Source organism: Podarcis pityusensis, assembly GCF_964106645.2.
Source record: "Podarcis pityusensis genome assembly, chromosome: 16".
In the NCBI taxonomy this organism is placed as follows: domain Eukaryota; kingdom Metazoa; phylum Chordata; class Lepidosauria; order Squamata; family Lacertidae; genus Podarcis; species Podarcis pityusensis.
In genome coordinates, this window is record NC_138041.1 from 28547932 (window position 1) to 28572202 (window position 24271).

A 24271-nucleotide genomic window follows, 5' to 3' on the forward strand; every position below is an offset into this window, starting at 1 on the left:
TTCAGCTGTGAAACTGAAGCACTTAAGACCTTGGGCAAGCCGCTATGGCTGCAAGAAGCTCAGATCCAGATTTCAGTTTCAAGGAAGTTCCACTCTAGGTGCAACTCTAAGGGCTTGTGTATATTCAGCAATTTTGAACAGCAGGCCTCCACCCCTCCTCCACCATTCTGTCATAAACAGATTAGGCTAAGCTGCCTTTAAGTTTAAGACTGGCTTGCTTTATAGGACTACAGCATCCAATCCAGCCTAGTTACATGCTTGTTTGGATCCTGGTCTAGCAGTGATATAAACTCAGACAAATTGCATTAAACATTGGCCTCGCTCAATTCTGTATCATTTAAACCAACTGTACACACTGATATGGTAATTTGGAGAGTTGTATTCAATTGTGTCTGGATACAGCTCCAGCTGACAGCTGCCTAAGAGTTACCAACTGGCATTGCCATCAGAGTGGGAGTAAACAGCATCCTTGCACCTGTTCATCATGCCTGGATACAGCTCCATTCAAGAGCCCCTGCTATGTATAGGAGACTGAATGATCTTGAATACACACACACAACTAATCTTTTGCAAGGCACCTTGGGAGGGCTTCACCCTGAAAGGCAGCATGTAAGCGTTTGGAACAAAGTTCACATTTTTCTGACACAACAGTTGTTTATGGGATAAAAAGGGCATGCACTACTACCGCTGCACTTGATATGCTTCGGCCATGCCACCGGAAGTCTTAAACACACTCCTCAATTCATTACCTGCATTGCCACTGGGAAATCCGTTTGAGCCTCTGGAGGGAAAAAGACATCAACAGCTTTCTTGACAAAGGGCTGGTTTCCAGCAGCAGGTTGACCCACTTCAATTATATGCAGCTGGGGAAACACCACAGGGTTATAAATCAATTGTTTAGTTGAAAGGAGAAAAGCTCATTCAAATCAGGTGTTCCTCAGAATGGAAAACTGCTAAAAATAATAGTATGGATTTTTCTTAAAGCGTTCTCCATTCTTCACAAAGTTTAAATGTTCTATAGCAGGGATGTCCGACATGTCGATCGCGACCTACCAGTTGACTGCGGGGTGTCCCTGGTTGATCCTGGTCCCGGGACCCCGATTGAGTGCCCCCCCAAAAGCTCATCCTCCCCCCCAAAAAAGCTCAACAACTCTGGTCAATCCAATAAGAAGATCACTGCTAGTTTTTTTATAGTGGGAGTAGATTGCAGTCTCTTGGAAGTTGAATGTGCCTGTTCTATAGTATTGGCTCTACAGCCCAAATTAAGGCTATGTTGACTAGCACTTTGAGAATGCAATTCAGGGGGCCACCAGGTGGCGCATTGGAAGATGGCCGACAATAACATCTCTCTGACCCATACGAGGTAATTAAGAGGCTGCTATGGGAAGTATGCAGTCTTCCTACCCCCCCAAGGAGATTGGGGGGGCTGCCTTGCCAGCGGTGCCCACAATGCAACCCCGGATTCGAGAGATGGGGTCAGCTCTTCCTTTTTTTTTTTTTTTTTCTTAAATCATATTTATTAGAATTTCCAATAATATAGAAAAATAACAGAAAGAAAAGGATAGAATACATTTAGAACCTTACTTTCATTATCTTCTTTCTGGGACTCCCTCCTCCCCCCCCCCCGACTATATTCCCCTTTCATTAATTTGGTTCCACAAGCTCTCACTCCCAATTTAAAACTTAATATGTTTAACCCATTAACCAATTTAAATTATACAATTTTATCATCATCCCTCATCATTAACAGAAAAAGAAAAAAGATTTTTCCCCAAGATCAACCCCAATTTCCTTCCACGAATTCCCTTTTTTTAACATGCCAAATCATAATACCATGATATACAAAAGTTATATAAAGAAATAAAAGATAAAAAGTATAAGAAGGTTCAGACAGATAGTTACATTAGCCTTTGGATTCCAAAACTCCCCCTTCCCTTCCCCGGTTTGAATTCCACATGTCCATCAGTCTATATGTTGTCAGCCTGGAGATCTCAAGTCCATGGCCAGATTTTTCCCATTCCACCTTGCCGGTTTTCTTTTAATTTGTTTATTTTAATAATGTTTAACTTCAAAAATCCAGTCTAATAGATGCCTTTAATTTCCTTGGTCTTTGCTGCTCCTCCCATTATTCTTTCCGTGTCGTAGTTAGTCCTTTGTTCTTTTTATTCCTTACTTTCTCGGGTTTCTTGTCTTGTTCAGCTGCTAAAACTTTCTTATTCCGAAATCTGGTATCTCTACAGAGGTTTGTTGTTCAGGAACAAAAACTTACGTCCAGTCCCTTCCTTTCTTCAATAGAAAATTCTATTGTCTCCTTTTAATGTAAACACCTCTGTAGACAAAATACTATGTCAGTTTTGCAGCTTTCCCAGAAGATAAGTCCTGTACGAATCCCAGAGTGATTTTCCACATACGACCACTTGTAATGTCCCGAAACCCCTCTAGGGGGATTATAGTAACTTTATATCCTCTAATCCAAAAGTCAAATTGTTGTTCCTTATTTTCCGACAGTTTATATCCATATTGTGTCAAATTGTAACAGAATTAGCCAGCAAGGTCCTTGTAACAAAGTCCTCTTTATATTCTCCAGCTTTGACAGCTACTTTGACAGCTGTCAAAGTCTCCGTCTCTCTTCGCCAGGTTCTACGAATCGCCCCGGTTCCCAGGGGGGGGTTGCATTTTCCCTCTCACCCTCCACTCTTCTCCTCCAGCACAATTCTTGTAATTTCCCTTCGTGGAATTAATGATTTTTGTCAGCAATAAACTTCTCTTTCGATCTTGGTTACCCAGTCCTTGTTTTAGAATGTTTACAATCGGGGGGGGGACTGACTTCCTTTTTAGATCCCCCCCGCTCGTGCCGAATCCGAAAAAAAATTTCTTTTTTTCTCCTTTTGTACCCGGTTTCCCAATTACTCACGGGTTGTTGTTGATAGTCCGAATTTCCAATGGAAGAAGTCAGCGCTCTCCGTCGAATGGCATGCGGCTGCGCTCGGCAGGGGAAGCAATGGACTCAAAGCACCACGCCACTCCCCGGCACCCGATCCGAAGCCTTTAAAAAGGCTCCTTCACGAGTCGGGAGGGCGCTAGCGGTGCCAGCCGAGTCCCCATGTCCACGGGCTCCGTGCCCGTGGTTTCTGAGGGTCCCCGCGTCGCCGGCGCGGTAGGACCCAGCCCCTGCCGAGCAGACTCCCTCCGGAGCTCGGAGGGAGTCCGCCATTCGGCGATGGCGCCAACCCGGAAGTCCTGAGATGGGGTCAGCTCTTCCTGACGCCGGTTCCAATTAGCGTGTGCTGGCTTGCTTTAGCTCGGAATTATAATTGGAAACATATGATTGGAATGAAGCTAAAGCACATACATCAAGCATCGCTCGGGAGATAAGACTGCTGACTAATGGATCTCTGTGACCGGAGTAACGGATGGATAAGTAAATCTTCTGATGAACCACCATTATGAGACTGTATGTTTGGAATGAAGGGGGGGTGGAGGAAAAAACCTTTTTTTCTTTGCACTATGTGATATTAATAGCCCTCCACCCCAGAAAGAAATAAGATTGTTGCGTTTTACTAACCACAAGCAGGAATTCAAGAACTGTGTGGGATGGATTATAGCTAAAGAGAGGATTGGTAAACAATGAGAACGGAGGAAAATTTTATGACGCAGTTAAAAAATGGCGTCTCCCCAAGACAGGCTTGCCGGAGAAAGGAGGACAGGGGGAGGAGAATCAGGACCATTGGAATGAGAAGGATGGTTGGAATGTAATCTTGACCTGACAGAGCCTCCTGATATACTTGGCAAGTCTGAGAAAATTAAAGGACAGACCGAAGATTAATTTTTTTATGGAAGCATGGAATAGCGGCTGTCCCTGAGCGATATGATTTTTGGAGAGTACAAAACCCGACAGAGGATGCCTGTTTCCAATCTGCTTGTGAAAATTATCAGAGATCGCAAAGAAAGGAATATATGATAACAACAAGAAGATGAAGAAAGTAATAAAGGACTATCTGGATTGAACTGGATAGAACTGTTTAATTAAAGCAGCAATATAAGTGATGTTTGGACTCGTTCAGAGCTTGATGTATGGGTACCCCCAACAAAATTTAAAATTTGGCTGTATAATTTGGAACTAATGTGATTTGGATAATGTGATGTGATTGGCCTGTTAATAAAAATTATTTTTTAAAAAAAGAAAAGAGAATGCAATTCAAAATGGTCTATTTTGGTGAGACACCTTAAAGCAGAAAAATGTGTTGCACACCAGAAGTTTTGGACTACAACTCCCATCAGCCTCAGCCAGCACTGCCAATGGCCAAGGATGATAAGAGTCCAGCAACAATGGATGGCACCACACTGACTATTCATGCCTTAAAGAGAGGTGCAGTATCAGCATCAAGTGTTCCATCCTAAACCCTGAAGCACAGCCAAGCTCTCTTGATTTTTCACAAGGACTTGCACAGACTACACTGGTGCAAGCTCTTACTACAGAGGGGTTGAGGAACTTCATTTAAATGGTTTATCGTCTTGGATCTTATGCCCCAAAGCAGCTGTAAGCAACAAAGACAACGATCAAGTATAAAAGGCTTTTACCTTGCCTCCTGCAGGGCTTCGCACAGCAAAACAGAAGAGGGTGGAGGGCTTGGCATTGCCTTCTATTTTGAATTCTGCAAAGGCTGCTGCATGTCCCTCTATTGGCTGGGAAACTTTTCGATCCACTGAGTACAGCTGCATGGCACCAACCACACGATTTTGCTAATGGAGCAAGCATCACAGTCGTTAAATGTACAGCAAGCACTTAAGAGCCTGAAGTGTCAAGATCCTTAATCCATTTAGAGCCTCTTATCCTGCGCCTCCCATCAAGAGATTCCAACCACTAATTCAACAGAACATAAGCATCCCCATGTCACAGCTTTCAAGTTCACTGTATGTTCAGTAGTTCTGCTTTCCAGCTCAGCTGTCACAAAAATGTTTTGGCTTCTAGTCTCCCAATTTCTACAGTCCACAAGCTTCAATGCATGCTTTTGTACCCTCTGCACTCCACAGCTTTCCTTACCTGGGCAGAGATTCCTATCAGGAGCAGCCACTTCTGATTTTCATCGGTTCTGTAATTGATGATTTGGCAGCCTGCAAGACTGGCGTGCCTGTCAAACATCTTTTGGGGCAGAGAGTCTCCTTCCATACTCCAGTGATAAACTGCAGTCTCTGTCACTAAGGCAACGGTATTCACAGAAATCCATTTCCAGAAGATCACTTCCTCTGCCATCGTGTGTGCTTTCATTTTGCTTTTCATCTCAATGTTAAAGATCTGGAGTGTTTTCCCCGCTGGCATACAAGACAGAAAGACAAAGAGAATCATAGCCCTCCAAAAATGTTAAGCAATAGCTATCCCTACTCCAACACAGTCTTTTTTGTAGAAAGACATTTGGAAATATCCAAAGTCAAAGGCCTCAGCTACACATGCAGCAGAATGAGGTGCTTAAAAAACTGGGCAGCACAACTCCAGACAGCAGTTGGGAGGAAACCATATATTTGTAAGCTCTCCTACCTTTAGCTGAAGTGGCACAGTTCATTTTACCGCTTTGTAGCACCGCATGTGTGGATCCAGCATAATTTAGAACATGCAAGTAGAGGATGAAGGATCACTGATACCAAACTCTGACAATAAGGAAGTAGAAATTTACCCAATCCCATATATTTCAGTGCCCGTAAGAGGCAGTGATGACTACCAACTTGGAAGGCTTTAAAAGAGGATTAGACAAATCCACATAGAATGACAATAACAATGGCTACTAGCCATAGGGGCAGTTTTACTTCCACTGTTTGGAGGCAGCATGCCTCTGAATACTAGTTGCTGGAAACGGCAGGAGGGAAAAGTGCTGTTGTGCTCGGGCCCTGCTTTTGGACATCGCATAGGCATCATGCTGGCCCCTGTGAGAACAGGATGCTGGACCAGATGGGCCACTGGCCTGATGCAGCAGGCTCTTATGTTCAGTCTGGCCATAAGTTTATCAAGTGCTTATTTTTTTAGCGCTAAGCCTTGTGCTAACTTGTTTAGAATTCAAGGAAAGTGTAGGATCCCCATGTAGAACGTAAAACGTATCTGGTAATATCTGCACTTCACTTCCAGTCTTTCAAGACAAAGCCTCGTTAGGAAAGTTGGGTGGGAGAGAAAGTAGGTAGGAATATTGAAGTTTATGGCATAGTGGCAAACGAGGAAGCCGGGAGATGAACTCTTCAAACATTCTCCTGCAACATTTTGCCTCATAATCCCAAGTTTCTTTGGGGCAAAATCCCCCCTCTCAAAAGTAAAGGTATATTTCAGAATGGGCTGTTTAGAGTGCAGCATATTAAAAAAGACATTTTTCAATACTGCTCAAAACAGGATCCTTATTCTTAGGATGCCAACTGTCCTACTATTCAACCCATCGTCATCATTCAGTAACACACCAGTGTGAACCTAAGTGGCTTCACACCATAAACAATGCTGTTATGTGCAATTTTCTGTTCCTTGAGAAGGGTAGCATTGTGTCATCTGCAAGACATTAGAAACCCAGCAGGTAAGGCAACCAAAAATGGAAATATGACCTTTCTTCAAAAGGAGGACAAGAACTCACTGCATTTCCTAAAGATGCAACCCTTGACTCTAGGTTTCCAAGGAAGCAGAAGTCAATATTTAATAGAAAGGATTTTGAGAAGCAGACATTAAGCAACGCTATTCCCATCAGATGAAGGTCTGCTTGGTGGGGGGGTTAATTGCTTAATATCTGTTTTCTTAGAAGCATAACCTAAAAGTTATTTGAAAACTGGCTTGTTCTACAGTTTACTGCTGTCGTAAGCTAAAAATCTCCAGAAGCTTTTGAGTCTTGTGTTACTGACAAACGTACAATGTCACTGAAAGTTACTAACCAGACCCTTGATCTTTTTTAAAAAAAAAATCAACTTTCAGGGTGCACAGTGTTATTGGTGGGTGTCAAGCAGTATGACACTATTGGCACTAGAGCAGATCAGTATCCAGTAGTCCAAGCAGAGAATTCTCAATTGGATATCTCCTCATATATTACCTGGAAGCATCTGTGTCAAGAGTAAGGAGATTTGCGTATATCACACAAACACACAATTCCTTCCCCAAATTGCCGTTTCTTTGCAGCTCTAGAATGTTATTGAGATCAGCAAAGATTAACGATTCCCATACAGAACCAAGACTGATTGGTAGCTACTACTTTCCTCCAGAGGCTAAAGGGACACGATGCAGGGGAGTAAGAGGAGGAACAGAGAGAGGAGACAGAAGGGAAAGGCAAATAAATAGGCAAGAGTATTGAGGCACCATTTCTTTCTGATGGCAAACAACAAAGAGAGCTATCCTTGCGCGCCATGGTGCATGTGAAGAAGCGCAGCTGGAAGCCTTCACCTGCCCTAGCTGCAACAAAACATGTCTCTTCTCCATTGGTCTCTACAGCTACAGCATCGGTCTCTACAGCTACAGGTGCTGAAACCTTCCAACAGCCTAATCTCACCCCCAGAGGCGCACTCCTCCATTGTCTCCCGAGACAGATGGGTGTCAACATATCCTTGGGCCATTGCCCGAAGTAATTCATGCCTGCCAAACAGGACCACTGCACACGGGCTAAAAGGGATCCAGGAGGAAGCAGCTTTTTCTAAATGATCCTAAGGAAATGCAGCTGCTTGCAGTCCCTTAAGATTAGTGCCTGAAGTGCAAGGTGCCAAGCTCCCCTTATTCTCCAAGAGTCTCCTCAGCTACAATTTACAAGGTGGGTCTGACTGGCAAAAATTAATAGTAGTAAGAGTAGGGGTTTATGTATTTCATTAGGAACCCCATGATATTTCCTCCTACAACTTACCTCAAGCATGCCAAAGAGCCACCACACTCAATCAAAATCTTGTTTTTTCACCTCTGTGTACAGTGTCCCTGAAAGGTTTGACTCTCATTGAATTCCTCAGCCTTTACTTTTTATTTCAACTGCATGCAGGGTAACCCTTTGAACCTTGACTGGGGGGGGGGGGGGTTGAGTGTTGTTTTTCTTAGCAACTAAAAGAGGCTGAGGGAGTTCTCTTGGCCTAAGCTAATTTTATGCCTAATTTTAGACATCTTTTCCTCACAGGGTTCTTTGACACATATGTTTGAACCACTGTGCCAACTCCCAACTTTATGAATGCAGCCCTGCTATTAAAGCAATATAGTGAAGACGACTAATGCTGCCAGATTTAAATACAAAAGAAGTACTGTAAAGCACTCACTCTTCAGCAGTGTGTTCCTGACAAGCAATTGGAACGCGTACGATTTTTGTTTACCAAATTTCAAGGGATAGCAGTTCTGGTCTCTTGCAGCAAAAACAAAGTATTGGAGGAACCTTAAAGGCTAGATTATGGCTTAGCCATTGGTGGGCAAGAGCCCAAGTCAGATGCATAAAAAGTTGCCGCAGTTGTGGAGTTTATTTACACATACATGTACGGGGAGTGGGGGGTGGGATGTAGACAGCAAGGCAAAAGGGGCCATGAGATAGATGCAAGCAGATTCTATCCTCCCACTTGGTGATAATGGTGGCTTTTTCAACTACAATTTCTTTGCACAAAACCGTTATGGAGAGAGCATGCCAAGAGCAGGAAAAGCCCTAACAAACACACTCATGTTCGAGTAGGCTGCTAGGACTGGAATGCTCCAACAGAATTTAGGGGAAGAGCAACATGCAACAATTTCACCCCCACTCTCAAGTAAAGTTTCTTCCAGCAGAACTGATCATATGTCATCATCCCACTACAGAAGCTTGCCCACGATGGATTCTCACCTCAAAAAAATATTAAGTATAAAGCAGCAAGGTTTTTTTTTATAATAATAAACAGAACAATTTAATTACATTGCTTATCTTAACTGAAAGCCAGACATCTACTCAGGTGACAAATTTGGGAGAAGGGGGAGAGGCTTTATGAACACTTTACATCTCTGCAAGAGTAGAGTATGAAATTGCCTTTTTGCATTCCCATGCTTTGTGTATGGAAATGCCCCATGGAAAGTACTACGTCCCCCCCATTCTGTTCCAACATAGATCACTGGAAGTGCTCTCACGGTACATTACAAACACAGGATACATCCATACAAGGACAATAATGCTTTGACCACTGTAGGAATGCCACATGCAATCCAGAAATGCAATTTGTATGCACGCACCATACTCTTATCACAGTTCTGAGAAGCATTACATTTCTGAGGGACTGGTAATGTATGTTCACTGTTCACACAAGGAACTTGAGCTTCAGGAAAGACATAATACACAGTTGGCTTGCCAGCACCACTCTCCCATCTGCAGGGAACATTTAAGTGCTTTTCTAAAGCAACGTTTCCTCCGCATTTTAATACAAGTCAGTCTACGTTTCTGTTGGGGTACTAGGTTACTGGGCAAGCTATAACCCTGTTACTGCTCCTCCTAAATAATTATGTGCTGTCATGGCCACTCATCTGAACACTTTTATTTCTGAACACTCTTTTAAAGAAGAAAGTGGGAAGTGACGTGGTAATGCTGCAAGAGCTCTTGATGGAGACTGAGGGAGGAGATGAGACATTAAGTTATGTTCAGTTTCTTGCATCTCTGGGGTTAGCACACGTGGTATAGCAACAAAATAGTGTATTAGGTAGTTATGTCAAGGGCTATCACAAAATATTAGCTCTTCTGGCCAAGAGTTTGATTCACAGGGGGCCAAGACAATTAGAATTAAAGCACTGTGTGTGTACTGAATCTTATGTCAAAGTTAACACTGGGGTTATTAGTCCCATGTTGTCCATTCACAGCCCTCTGCTACCAACAAGGTGTTTTGGTGAGCTTGGGCATTCTAAGTGGCAGCTGCCTACATACTTCCGAGTTGTTCACAGATTTTCAATGCAAGCCAATTTTTGAAGTAGCATCGTGGACCCCTGCGAGCGTTGCCATGGACTTTTAAGACCAAGTACCACATTTAAAATAAAAGAAGTGACTAGCACACAAGACACCATGCCAGCAAAGGTCTCTCATAAAAGTATTGCGACTTGATTTTTTCAGTTAACTGTACTGTGGTTAAGACTGGGTTTAACCATCTATTGGTACAGTTACTACCATCAAGTCACAAGTGGTTTCAGAGGATAAATAGTTTCGTTTGCCCAAACTCAAAATTTTAGCATCTAGATTACAATTATCTCTACAAGTGACATGCCAAATTGCCTCCTGCAGAATTTAGTACTTTTTATGAGATGAGACCATTCCAAAACTATTAAACATGAAGTGTGTCAGTACAAAGTTAACTCACCATCTGTTTTAAGACAAGAATGCAGGAAAGAAAGTACACAGTCAGTGAAAGTGAAACCATTTTATATATTAGACACCAATGAGTTTTTGCATCTGCTTGGGTATGGATATTTTTACGTGGTGATTAGGCAGCACCTGGAAGATCACATAGCTTCTAAGACTAGCTGCAACAGAAGCTTTACTTTTTCAGTTTTAGGACTCTAAACCAACATGCAACACAATCCAAGCTTTATTTAGTAGACATTTGCCTTCCCTGCCACCCCAAAATACTGCCCTGCAAAAGCAGTACTTGGCTGGAAAAGATACCCATAGGTATTGGAATTGGTGGTGCCTATTGATTTTCCCAGCCTTGAAAAAAGTAATTCAAAGCTTACTCTACAATAGCAATGTCATCTTAAAATTAACCTAATAATTTGCTTTGACAAGTCCTACATTAAGCAAACTTTCCAAGCCACTTCATTCCTAGTACAACTCAATCCCATTATTTGCAGCATTCCCTGAATGATACAATGGTTACCAAAATGCAACCAAATCTTAACATACTGCACACAGGTTCAAAGCAGAACCAATACATGTGCTGCTGCAGAACAATCCTCCCAAGATAATGCAATGAAAATAAAACTTACCTTTCAGAGCAATTACTTTAGAAGCTGGATTCATGATGGCACTTTCTGCAGAGATTGGGCGCCTGATAGGAGTGGTTGGATCGCTCATGTCTATGATCACAACCTGTGCTTGCTCACCAACTTTTTCTCGAATACATATGAATTTATCAGATTCCATTGTTAAGGTACTGAATCCAATGTTTGCTGGATTAATTCCAAGATTTTGGAGCTGTAAAAAAAAGAAAAGTATTGGTAAAAACCTTGCATGACCACAGACAAGGACTGCTTGGCGGGGAAATCTGCACATGTGGCAAAATGCCACCATGCCATCACTGTTTATTCCTAGAACAGACACTTCTCTCTGGGGAAAGAGGTATTAGGAGCAGTTGACTACACAGGTTTTACATATATCTTTGTGATCAGAAGGCAACTCACAGTGATCATGGAGTTGGTGTTTCTTCACAGTGTGGCTCACTTAAACCTTCAAGAACTACTCTATTACATTAGATGTGGGGGCAGATAAGCTATTTGTGAATATGGATCAAGTATATCCATGCAAAGATTTGCAGTGTTCATGGGACTGCTTCATTATGCATCATGTTCATAACCCAGCCCATTGACTATTTACATTTTTAACAACCAGTTGTAGGTGGGATGCATAGCTTGCACCCAGTGAAATTAATAGTAGTCAGATTCTCAAACCGTTATTGGCATATGTACAAGATTCCAATAGGGTTCAATACAGAAAAAACACTCACCAAAACAACAAAAAAACACACACCAACCAACCAACAGCCTTCATCTAACGCTTAAGTCAGTGTTGTATAGCCTTCATGAATCTGCACTGCGTGTTGCGGAAACCTGGCTACTATCTCCATCTTATCCCCATCCTGAGAAAACGTAATGAAGGCTACATTCTATGTGAAATAGTAGTCAACATTCTCTTCAAACCAAGGACCAGATCCAACCAATTCCTACAAGAACAAAGCAGTGTCTTGTGGCACCTTCAATACTTAACAAATGTATTAGGTCATAAATATTTGTGGGTTGGCACCCATTTCATCAAATGCACAAAGGACCTGGTTGTGGACTTCCCATAAGCAACTGGTAGGTCACTGTGAGAACAGGCTGGAGGGCTAGATGGGCTTTTGGTGTGATCCAGCAGAGCTCTTCTTGTGCTCTTCTCTGGTGAAGTGGATGAGAGGCCATGAAAGATGATGACACAATTCATTTGTTAAATCTTTTAACATGTTGTTTATTTAAGGTACCACAATATTCTGTTTTTGCTTCAACACAGCCTCAACACACCCACCTCTCTGGAAATAGATTCCTAGTTACCAGAGCAGTTTGTTAACATATGTTGACTCAGAGCCACTGGCATCTCTGGCATGGAAACCCTCTGTTATACGCTATATCACATGGTACCAATTCCCCCAATATTGAAGCAGGGTTCAACATTTCTAGTTTCGCTCAATCTAGTTGCTTTATTCCAGATTTCATAGCAACTTGCACATCTCAAACACACATGACCTTCACATTCTTGCTGAAAGAATGTTTTTGCAGGGTTACGTTCCCAAGCTATTGTGCTAATCTTCCCCATATTTATTATTCCAGCGTTTATTAGCTGGATTGTATGCCATAAATGGCAACATGTTTAGTGTATAGCAAGTCTATACACTGAAGCAAGTTTTATCCGCACCAACAGGAAGTAGAATGTTGTGGCCTGCGTGCAACTTCAGTACGCCTCATTTTAAATCCATTCAGTGAATGGGACAGAGGGAAGTTCCTTGCTTTAAGTTTTCCGTCAGCAACCCTGTAGACTTGTCCTAGAAAGACAGGAACCTGCTAGTACAGAGTCAAACCATTGGGTCCATCTAGCTCAGTACTGCCAATATTGAGCACCAGCAGCTCTCTGGGGCTTCAGGCAGCGAGTCTTCCCCAGCCCTACCTGGAGATGCCAATGATTGAATCTGGGACCTTCTGCATGCAAAGGAGATGCTCAACCACTAAGCTATGATCCTTCCCCCAATAAAGACAACCATTTTCAAGCATTTTGCTGTGGGGAACCAGCCAGCGACATTGTACGTTTGTCAGTAGCACAAGACTCAAAAGCTTCTACTGAAGATTGTCTACTTGAGATATTTAGCTTTTGACAGAAGTAAACCGATTACAGTTAACTATGAACCAGGAACCATCAACACAGAAGTCCAACAAAAAGCAAAAGAAGGACCCACTAAGCCCTTGAATATGATTATTTCTTTTTAAAATTATCCAACAAAACATACGTTAAAAATGAAATGAACTGATAGCTGGAAGGCATGCAAGTTGCAGCATCTTAGAGGTGCTATATGAATCAATTTAAAGTTTCTCCAACATCCCGTTGAGAGAGTAGGATAAGGAAGGACAGGGCTTGCAAGTTCTTAAATTTAGCTTGTCATATTCACATTAATTTTTTTATACAATAAATGTTCAATTACATTCCTTGGTACAATTGTCCCAGAAAAAAATTACGAAGATCCATCAGTTTGTTAGGGTTGGAGGCTCATTCATTCAATTTTGTCTGTTTTATCTTTTTCTTTTGCTGCAATCTGGGATACACATCTTACCCTTAGACCTCTTAATACAAATTGCTGTATTTAATTTTTAAGGTTTCAATTGTCCATATTATATTGTCGGTATTCTAATGTTTAATATGGCTATTGTGAACCTGGGGGTGGGGGAGATGCCTCTCTGTGGGAGGGGCGGTAGAAAAAATGGCTCACTTTAATCTGGGTTTAATTCATGAAGTGTTCTGGGAGACAGATGGGAGGGGTGCAGCCTTTGTTGATTCTCCTGGATGTCTTCGTGACATTTTAAACCACTGACCACTGTATTCTCCTGAGGCAGCTCTGTGGGTTCAGAGACTTGACCCTCTCCGTAGGACTGCAACCAGAGAGTAGCATTGTGAAACTGCTGCTCAACTCCATGGTGTTTATGCTATGGAATCCAGAGTGTTACCTCTTGTCCCCCATGCTATTTAGTATCTGTACAAAGCTACCTGGTGAAGTCATTCAGGGATTTGAAGTATAAGTTCATCAATATGTTGCCAACACCCAGCATGATCTTAATATCAGGAGAAGCTGTACAGGTGCTAGATGAGAGCCAGTGAGCTGAAGCTGAATCCTGACAAGACTTGGGACCCAAATACATGAAGGAATGTCTCTTCCCATATCTGCTAACTTAAGCATTGATATCTGATGAGTTGTCTCTTCTCAGGGTCAAGTCCATTGTGTAGTGACACAGGAGAAGGCCTTCTCTGTGGTGGCACCTGCTTGTGAAACTACCTACTGTTTGAAATGCGGCTGCCTCCCTCTTTGCCAATTCTCCAGCATTAGTTAAAGACGCATTTCTGTTTTTACCCAGGCATCTGAGTTACATCTAAAGCTTCACTTTTATGACTGCTGCTGAATTTAGTGTCCTGTTTGCAATGTTCATGTTTTAATGTTGCACTGTTTTTATATCTTGTATACAATGCCCATGGTTCTATGGAATGAAAGGTGGCCTAAAAATAGTATCTAAAATATTGTGCTCATTGTATTTGTCTGCTTTCTGTCAGCAGCTTTGAGCACAGTGTATATACAGCACATAAGCAAACTGTTTACTGAGAGAGACAAACATATTTCCAAGTTTTATCATGGAACACCAAATAAGCAAGAAGAGGTTACCCCTTGCCATATTTATTTGCCATCCAGTTATGGCAACGTTCCATTCTTACATCAACAGGCAGTTTTTACTGCACTTACATGCTGTTCTCATGAGACATGACTGGAAACGGTTTGTAATAGGCATAAAAATAGCAGCTAATAGAAATGTTGTATTACCCCTTCTATAATTTAAAGTGTGTTTCCTTCTGCATACCACCTACACACACCCCCACCCAAAAGAGAAGTAATTCCATAACTAAAAGTTTGATCACACCTTTGTATGAAATAAGGGCTGCTATCAAAACAGTCCCTTCTAATTTATCTGGTACAGCTTTCACGAAATTTTCAAGTCCTGCCCACAAACACATCAGTATACTTACTGTACCATCTTTAAATCTGCAGAGATTATTCAATCTCATATAGTCCTGCAGAGATCATTCAATCTTGTACAGTATAGCCCTAACTGGGCTGACTAGAGGTGACAATTTCCATGCAGAAACAATCAGATCCTGCAGGGTCTGTGTTCCATATTCACAAACATGAAGAGTCTTAGATTCTTCAGTAGCAATGGCAGAAGCATGGGAAGGTATCTATATAAGCTATTTTCAGAAAGGTGGAAATCTGAAGGCCCTAAGGGGGCCTTTAATCTGGCTCAATGTTCTAGGCAGGTCACTGCCCTTCGGTGTTCCTATTAAATGAAGTTTTTCTGTAGTCAGACCAGCTCTGAAACTCTACCAATATTCTACTAGCTGACAAAGATAGATAAAAGGCCAAGTAATCCCCAGGGGAAACTGCAAAGAGAGCAATTACTGCAATAGTTATTCTTTTCACAGACCTGTAAATATTTGGACACTTCTCCATTATACACACTTTTCTTTTTCCAATTCAGTCATGAACCTTTTTGCCCAAGGTATTCCACAGCGATGTAGTGTTTCACAACTGAAGTAACTGAAAAATGTACAGAGCTTCTAAAAACTGGTCTTAAAGCGGCAACATCCAGCTTCATTTTTTCTACTACAGCTTCTTTATTTTCTCCACTCCTATTTTGTGTAACACCTTGCATGATGAAGAGTTGTGGAGAGGTGAAAAGCTTGCCACTATTCTGTGACATATTGCCTGATCCCAGTGAAGAAATTACCCAACCTTTTAGAGCATCTCTAGTTATTACAGCCTGAACAGCCTTTCCCCTGCAATTGCCTGGGGTGGCAGTGGTAGAACAACTTAACTCTCAAAAGGGCCTGTCAAGCTGCCCCCAAACAAAGGTCATTCCCTCTGAAGGGCTTGCAAGGCTTCAAGTTTATTCAAAGACAAAGCCAAGTCTGATCAGTCATTGTGCTGGGGGATGGAATGAACAACTATTCTTCAAGCCTCTATGCCTGCAACCCCAGCCAGACATATCTAGTCATCTCCCACACCTCCCTCTTCAGTTTCTGATTATTCAACAATTAGCAAGAACTCCAGCACATGTAACGCAAAATCAGAGGTAGCCCAAACCATACTTTGCAAGCACATTTTAGCCATGGTTAGCAGATCAGGATGGAATTCTCCCCTACACACCAAGCCTTGAAGGCCAAACTGTCTTGAAGGCTAAATTAAGACCACCCCTTTTACTATTGTGTAGCAGAGAAGTGGTCTTCACAACCAACTCTGTACTCTTGCAGAGCCTTCGAAGTGAAGGCGTGAGCATCTTCAGGAGAAGCACTGCACTTTTATTTTCTGAGTAAATGTGAAGAAGCCTGAGTGAAGCTTAGGGAAAGAAGAACACAGAATCAAAGTCTCCTTGAGATTATGTTTTAGATACACTGCAGCAAGGTGAGCTCTCCAAATACAGCAGGAGATATACAACTGGGGGGACTGAGGGTGGGGGAGAAGAGGCCACACTGCATTTACAGAAGTACACAAGGGGCTTCTTTAGTCAAGGTGTTGGCTGCTTTTTTTAAATTGCATTTAATGTTCATATGTAGGAAAAGGAATACCCCCCACCCCAATACAGAAGAAAAGATTCTATACAAGCAGATTTTATCCCTGCCTATATTATTCACGTACCCAATTTCCAGTGGGAATTATGTGCAATTATGATAGGCAGGCAGCAAATACTCCAATATAGGAATGCAAGTAAACATGTACTTTGGGGTCACACTGGCTGTCTCCATGTGCAGCTTCAAGGAATTAACTGAACTATCGTGCGAATGCAGCCTGAGTACTGCTGCTTCACACTTCTCGTCTTGAGTGGGGATACATAACATAAGCACTAAGTTAAAGCCCTGATTTGTTATGCCTAAACAAACCACAGGCAGGAAGCAATGGTTTCTTGGTCACTTCCCAGATGTGGCTTGCCTGGGCAAAACAAACCACAAGCATGGGTTCAGATGTAATGCTAAGCCAGCCATTTGTAGTTTTCTTCCCCATTCGAGTAAGGTCGGAGCAAAGCAGGGCCACCTAGGCTGTATTCACAGGATAGTTCAGTAAACCATGGTTAATGGCTTAGCTGTTACCAGTGTTCAAAACTCCCAATGTTCTAGGCACATCCTAGGCGCAATGTTCTAGGTCTCCACCCTCATCATTTTGCCCGGACACTGAGGTCTAGCACTGAGGGCCTTCTGGCGGTTCCCTCACTGTGAGAAGCCAAGTTACAGGGAGCCAGGCAGAGGGCCTTCTCGGTAGTGACGCCCGCCCTGTGGAATGCCCTCCCACCAGATGTCAAAGAGAACAACAACTACCAGACTTTTAGAAGACATCTGAAGGCAGCCCTGTTTAGGGAAGCTTTTAATATCTGAAGGACTATTGTATTTTAATCTTTTGTTGGAAGCCACCCAGGGTGGCTGGGGAAACCCAGCCACATGGGCAGGGTATAAATAATAAATAAATAAATAAATATTATTATTAATTGTTGTTGTTGTTTTGCAACAGGGAATTTCATTAGCACAAGCAGTTTCTGAGCTCTTGGTGCAGTACTGCGCCTAAGATTTCAGATTAAAACTGCAGAGTAGAAGAAAAGGAGGACCTTTTTCTGCCTCCTCACTTACAGCTACTCTCTGTAGACTGGAGAAGAGACTCTCTTAAGAATATTAGGGGTTGGGCAGGGGAAGGACTAGACCATGTGAAAAATGAACAGTTTAGCTGCAGTTCATTTTCAGCTTTTTATTTTCGTTATATTAAAAAAAGCACGCCTAGACATTCTATTGTTGCACCCATAACCTATGTTTAAAGTGCCATTTAGCTCCAAGCTTTCATATCTCAGTTTCTGACACTGGCTGTTAGCTACTAACAAAGCCCATGCAAAGTAAGTGGTTTGCTACTACACAACCATTAGTGAGAAAATGTTGCCAGAAAACTGGTAAATCAAAACTATTTCCTAGCTATTTGTTCCTGCACAACTGGATGGAACTGATGAAGAGAATCAATGAAATCAGTTTTGAAGCCTCAGTGCTGCTCCTTGAACTTTCAGCACGACTGCATTCTCCTTAGGAAATTATTCTGTCAGTGAGGGGTTCTATTCAGATAATGATTTGCCAGCTACTCATCTAGAAGAATGTGTAGGTGTGCTCATGGCGTTTTTGTCATAAGATGCTGGGAGACTTGAAATGCTTTCAGTGCTTTGCACCAAGGTTCTTGCCTTAAGACCATAACCTTGCATGTTGTCTCAGGAATGTCTTAGACAACTCATCTCACAGGTAGGCTACCTGATCTAAACATCAGAAATTCAAGGAATGCTAGTAGATGCTGGCACGCAGTTGTTACTTATGCCAGGCTTTCACAAAAGTAATAATTAAACATCACAAACTATTTTAATCAGACGAACAGGATATTCTTCCGCGTTTCCATTTCATTTTTGAAGAGATTTAGCTCCTCCATGACTCTCCAAAAATCAACACAACCGAACTAAAGTACCATGGCATTCATAGCTTTCTCCATGCCTATGCCACATCCTTTGAATGAGTTGGAACTTGATTTCAGTCATTGAAGAGCAGCATAGTCATTACAGGTGACTCCCCACTTACGCGGAGGTTACAATCAGGGGCTCCTTGCACATAAGCAAAATGTGTGCAAGTGGAGAACACCCTGGAGGGTCCTTGTGGCTCACTAGGTGGCACTCTTCGGGCTCTGGGGATGGTCTCCTCGCAAGCCAGAGGCACAGCAGGGCTTTGTTGAGGCTGTTCAGCCTTCCCACCTAGCAGCTGACATACAGGGTAGTGCAGCAGCAGCAGGCACTTTCCCACGCATCAGCTGTTAGGCAGGTAGGCAGAGCATCCAAAACAAAGCCCCTCTCTCTTCTCTGTCGTCTTCAGGCTCCGGGGAGGGTCTCCTTGCGAGCCTTGTGTTCCCACACGTGTGTGCAGTCACACTCAAATAGATTGTGCACAAGTGAGGAGTTGCCTGTACTTTGATTTCCCTCTTACACCATGATCAAGAAACAAAAATGCAAATACTTCCAGGGCAGAATTCTAACCCAATGAACTCCACATACACTTCAAAAATGTTTTTTCAGGCAAAAGTTGTGGGTCAGCTGCTCAACAGAGCACAGCTTTGGGGTAATATGGATCTGAAGAAGATTGGATCCATTCAAAATCAATAACTGAGTACCATATGGTATGTCATCCTTTCTGTTAAGAGACAAAGCTAATCTATTGAAGTTGGCATCTTTAGTAAATAGTAGGACTATTACTGGATTATGTTATCCAAAACAAATGGGCAGCCACAAAGCAGCCAGAATATCAAAGGTAGCCAGGAAAACAAACATATATAGTTTTGGGCCTGATAAGGCAGTGTATCATGGATTTAGGTTTATGAGTTATTGGCAGAGATTAATATATAAAGACTATCTCCTTTCACCCTAAAGCTGAGTATCAAGAGTTTTCTTCTACCATACAGAACCAAACTTAACTATCCAAAGTGTGCAAGAGTAATTTTCCTGGCAAGATTGCATAAGACAAACTATTTGGTTACATTAGGGCAGTTCAAAGTGACACCCCTTTAACAGTACAGTCTATATAATTGCCCTGGACAGGCAAAGTCACTGAGTGTGGGAAAGAGGCTTGACTGGGAGAGGACTTACTGGCCTTTTTGCTGACAAACCAGATCATATTTGACTTGGCTATCATTCTATCTGCTGTTTTGTTTATTAAATGGGCAAAATCCCATATGATCGCCAGCAAGATTTCAATAGTGAAGAGAGATGAAGAATGTCAGATAGTAGGGGACTGTCAACTCTGTTATTGAAGTGTTGAGTTAAACAGTAGATGAGTAGGGATTTTTTTGTAATTCATGTTACAGTAAAATGTATTGGGTATTGCAATGGCTTATGATTACATATGAAAATACTGTATAGCACCTTTTAATATTATGATTGGCAATGGCATCTCTAAGCCAGAGATGGTCAGCCTGTGACCCTCCAGAACTCATAGTTCCCATCAGCCCCTAGCCAGCTTGGCCAGTGGTCAGGGATGATGGGAGTTTTAGTCCAATAAGATCTGGAGGGCCACATGTTCCCCATTCCTGGGCTAAGCAATAAGGATCTGTGGAATTACAACTCAAGAAGGTAGGCAAACGCCCCACAGATTGATATAATTCACTCTACATATTGCACCAAGTTGTCCAACAAAACAACAACCAGCTTGAGGGATTCTGGAGTCTATTTTAAGAGTGCTTGTAACTATATTATCTTCCAGTTAAAATACAGTTTTAAAATGTAATTTTAAAAGAGTTATCTCATTTTCTGTTGAAACACAAGTAAAAGGTTAAATACCAAGCCTACATGATAATAAATTGGTCTGCTTCCCCCCCTCCCAAAACTTTGTAGACGATCTGAAAGCCTCCCAGGAAGTTGTGTGGGACAACAGAACACCCAGAGTACCCATTTAGAAAAGTGTTTATGTTATTTACCCCACAAAGAAAGAAAGATACTGAGAGATGCCCACACCATACACACCAATCTGTCAGTACTGACCCTTCTAAAACTATACCTGCAGCTTGTGTCTGGTTAATATACAGAAATCCAGTATTTCGAGTCTGAACCTTTTTCCTTTATATATGGAATGCCAGCGTAACACTGTCTTGTTACAGCAGTGACCATATCAGTATTTAGTGCAGTCACTCATGTTCAAAACTGAAGTTCAGCTTATCCTTTATTGTACTTATGGCAGTGATGTTTCCATCACTCACTGACCAAGCTGGTGTTATGGCTTGTGCAAGTTCAGCTAAGTTAAAACATTGCACAGGTCCTGGCTAGTACAATTTAGTGGTTGAGTCAGGTTAGGACTGGGGGTACACAAATATAAATCCCTACTCAGCCATGTACTTCACTGGGTGACCTTGTGGCAGCCACCATCTCTCAGTCTAACCACCTCACAGGCTTGCTGTGATAATAAAATGGAGAGGGGGAAGGGGCTATGTACACCATCTGGAACTCTTTGGAGGAACAGAGGGACATAACTGAAATAAATATTGAGAAGCTGAAGGACCAGAAAGCCCAGCAGCTAATGAAACCGAAGAAATTATGCAGAATGCGAAATCAACTGAAAAAGGAATCTGGAAGGCAATTAGCTGAAGAACAGTGATTGAACTAAATCAGAAGAATTTTTAAAGAAAGTTTGAAGATAGCCATAGAATCGAAGTGATTTGCAGTGTTAAGGAATCTACTGGAAAGTCAAGCTGAATAGAAATGTGATACTTATGTGCAACTAATACTTCCTGTGAATCCAAATCTGAGACTTAACTCATGTGGAGTACAAATGTTGGGAGAATTTTAAGCCTGCAATCCTAGGCATATGTCTCACTGAACACAGTGGAACTTACTTCCAAGTCAACACGCACCCGACTAATAAGCCCTTAGTCATTAAGCTTACTTCCCACACCCCAATTTCATTTTTACGGTATTTTGTTGCTGTTACTCAGCTATATGGAGAAACGTCTATAGGACCAAGTGCGTAATACAACTACATCTTGTGTGCCTGGGAACTATGAAGCACTTAGCTCATACCACTCACTAGGGGAAACCTAAGATGTTTAAACAACACTAAATGAGAAATGTAAAATTCAGCACCCAGTACTAAACACTGACAAAAGGCATGGTGTCACCAGGCAGTTCACATTTTGAAATGGATGCCTCTGTCCTAAGAGGGGAAGGGAGGGGTAAAGGAGGGAGCATTTGCCAAGTCCACTTCCTGTTCTCTCATTCATTGAGAGAATTCCTTTAATTCCTGCCATAAACTGCCTTTTCTTAAGCAAACACTTCCCCCTACACTTGATTCAGAGCAATCTCTCTCTCCTCTCCCCACCCCAAATAGCAGTTCTTTCACGTAACTATCTGCAGTCTTTGCCTCACTATTTGAGACTGGGATCAATTTCCTTAAAGCAGCCCATCCTCCAAGTGAGTAGCGTTGTGTTCTTGTTTTTAAAGTGGCATCAGGAATGCTTCTAGAAGAGACAGAAGTACTGTAGAAGGGAACAGATTTTCAGAGCCCTGCCGTTCTCGGGAACAAGATGCAATCTATTTGCTCAATCCTTCCCCATCTTGCAGATCCATTTGCAGGGTTCAGAGGTTCCCAAACACAAGCCGCGGCCACCACCCCACAACCGATGGATCGGCCAGAAAAAAAACCAGAAATGCAGGGACGCAGGTGCGGCCCGTTTTCCATGCTCTAATGTGAAGATGTCCTTCTCTGCACTCCCTTCCCCACAAATATTCCTTATGGTGTAGTAATGCAGACAAGCAACTCGGAGCCTCCCTCTCCATACACACCAAAAAAAGAGAGAGGGGGAGGAGGAGGGGAGTCAGTCCTTCAGGCAGCCAGTGACTCTGCACAAATACCCGCAAAAGGCTGCCATCAAAAACTAGGAAACATCACCAAGCCAGAATCAGGTGCAATAAGGGCAAAATAATTGAAATGAAGAGCACGACTCTGATTTTACAATATGCATGTGCGTGTATATATGTGTCTGTCTGTCTTCTATCTATCTATCTATATATATAAAAATATATGTTCCCCACCACCATTCCCCAAGCGACAAATTAAAAGCCAGGGAAGGCTTTGCGCCATCCTGCCTGAAGGAGGAATGAATAAAGGGTTATAAAAAGGAAACAATAAAAGGTTATCAAACAATAAAGGCTTACAAAAACGAAAGAGGAGAGCCCCACCACCACCACCCGAGAGATGCCTGCCTGCCCCACAATTCCTCCTCTCTGGCCCTCTTCCCCACCCCATCCCACCCCCCTAGAAGGGAACCCCTCGCCCTTTCCCAAGGAGTCTTCCCGCCCCTCAACCCCATTCAAACCCCTCCCCCAGGTGGGGGGGAAGCCCACCGCCACACTAGGCCGCAAGCCACCCACCCACCCACCCTTTCCCCTCCATTCCCCATCCCCTCAAGGCTGAAATGAGTGGGGGGGGAGGAAGATGGGGGGAATCCCTTTCCCCTCACCCCACCCCCCAAATAGTTGCTCACCTGAAAGTGCTCCTGGAATCTTATGGGGAGTATCTGAGCCATTGTGGGGGTTTGGGGGGGGGAACAGCCCTCTCAGAGAGGAAGAAAGGGGGGGGACTCCCAAAAATAAAGAGAGAGAGAGAAGCGCAGGAAAGCTCCTGAGGTTTAAATTATAAAAAAAAGGGAAAGGAAAGGGGAGGGGATGTGGGAGGGGGCACGCTGTGGGTCCGGCGGCAGAGAAGGGAGCCGCTGCCTGCGCCCCACACACACACACACACACATATACACGCGCGCGCGCGCAAGGGGAGGTGGGGGTTTGGCTGCTCCGCGAAGGCAGGCAGGCAGGCGAGGGCGCGGACTGCGCAGGCGCGCCGCTCGCCGTCCGCCCCCCCCTCCACTCCTCTTCCCTCACCCCCGTTCCGAACGCCGCTGCTCCATCACCCCCGGCTCCCTTTTCTTGTCTCAGGCTCCCGGACCCTATCACCCCGTTCGGAAAAAATCCCTCCGCCCCTCAGGCCAACAAAAATAAAATCGAAAATAGATAGGAGCGAAGGCGGCGCGACGGCAGGGGGTCGTCTCGAAGCGCAAATAGTCCCCTCTGTGGACCGCGTTTTCTTTTATTCCGTTCTTCAAGTTCCCACCCCCCCTCAAAAAAATAAAAATAAAGCGCGCACGGGGCTCATTTTCTTCTCAAGGGGGGGTGTCGGAAAAAAGGGCGGGGTTTGGGGGGGTTGCTGAGTTTGAAGGGGGGGCACTTGTTTCTGAGGAGAGCTATAGATATATCCTTCCGCCCAAGGCGAAGAGGGTCTGGTCCCTTTCCTGCAGCCGCTTAGCCTGGTTTCCATGAGCCCACAGTTATGCTTATCCTGCGCCCCATAGCCAGGCTATTCCCCCCAGTCTGGAAGGAGACTCGTCCTTTGAGGAGCCTGGAATAGCTTTATCGAAGTTGTTAAGTCACACAACCCTTCTATTTCCGTTGCGTCTCTCCTAATGTTGAAATGAAAGCGCTTCGGGGCAGAGACCTTCCTTCTTTCCCTCCCTCCTTCTTTTCCTCCGTTGTAAAGCGCTATGTTGCATCCGCACAACGACCCTGCCCGGCACAAATGACTACGGGATCGTGTCTCTTGATGATATCCACGAGATTTATTTACGAGTTAAAAAAAAAAACATGGTTAGGATTGTGCTGTGACATTGGAAGAAAAGGAGATTTCTTGCTGGAGAAGGGGAGAGGCGTATTGTGACGCCACAAACAGTGGTGTGGGGGTAAAAGTTGGGGTTC

At 43.2% G+C, this 24271-nt stretch overlaps 1 protein-coding gene across 4 annotated transcripts in view; it reads right to left on the reverse strand.

Annotated features, from left to right (window-relative positions):
* Positions 1–23357, reverse strand: part of LOC308465263 (clathrin heavy chain 1-like) — a 61764-nt gene extending 38407 nt beyond the window's left edge. For 3 of the 4 annotated variants that reach the window (XM_080985023.1, XM_080985020.1, XM_080985022.1), the window contains exons 1-5: positions 23014–23357; positions 10910–11117; positions 5045–5313; positions 4582–4743; positions 750–863 (exon numbers count right to left, since the gene is read on the reverse strand). In XM_080985023.1, coding sequence (XP_080841149.1) covers positions 750–863; positions 4582–4743; positions 5045–5313; positions 10910–11117; positions 23014–23055 — 795 coding nt within the window. In that variant the 5' untranslated portion in view covers positions 23056–23357. The remainder of the gene's footprint in view (positions 1–749; positions 864–4581; positions 4744–5044; positions 5314–10909; positions 11118–23013) is intronic. The other variant, XM_080985021.1, reaches the window with a different exon arrangement.
* Between the last annotated feature and the right edge of the window lie 914 nt (positions 23358–24271).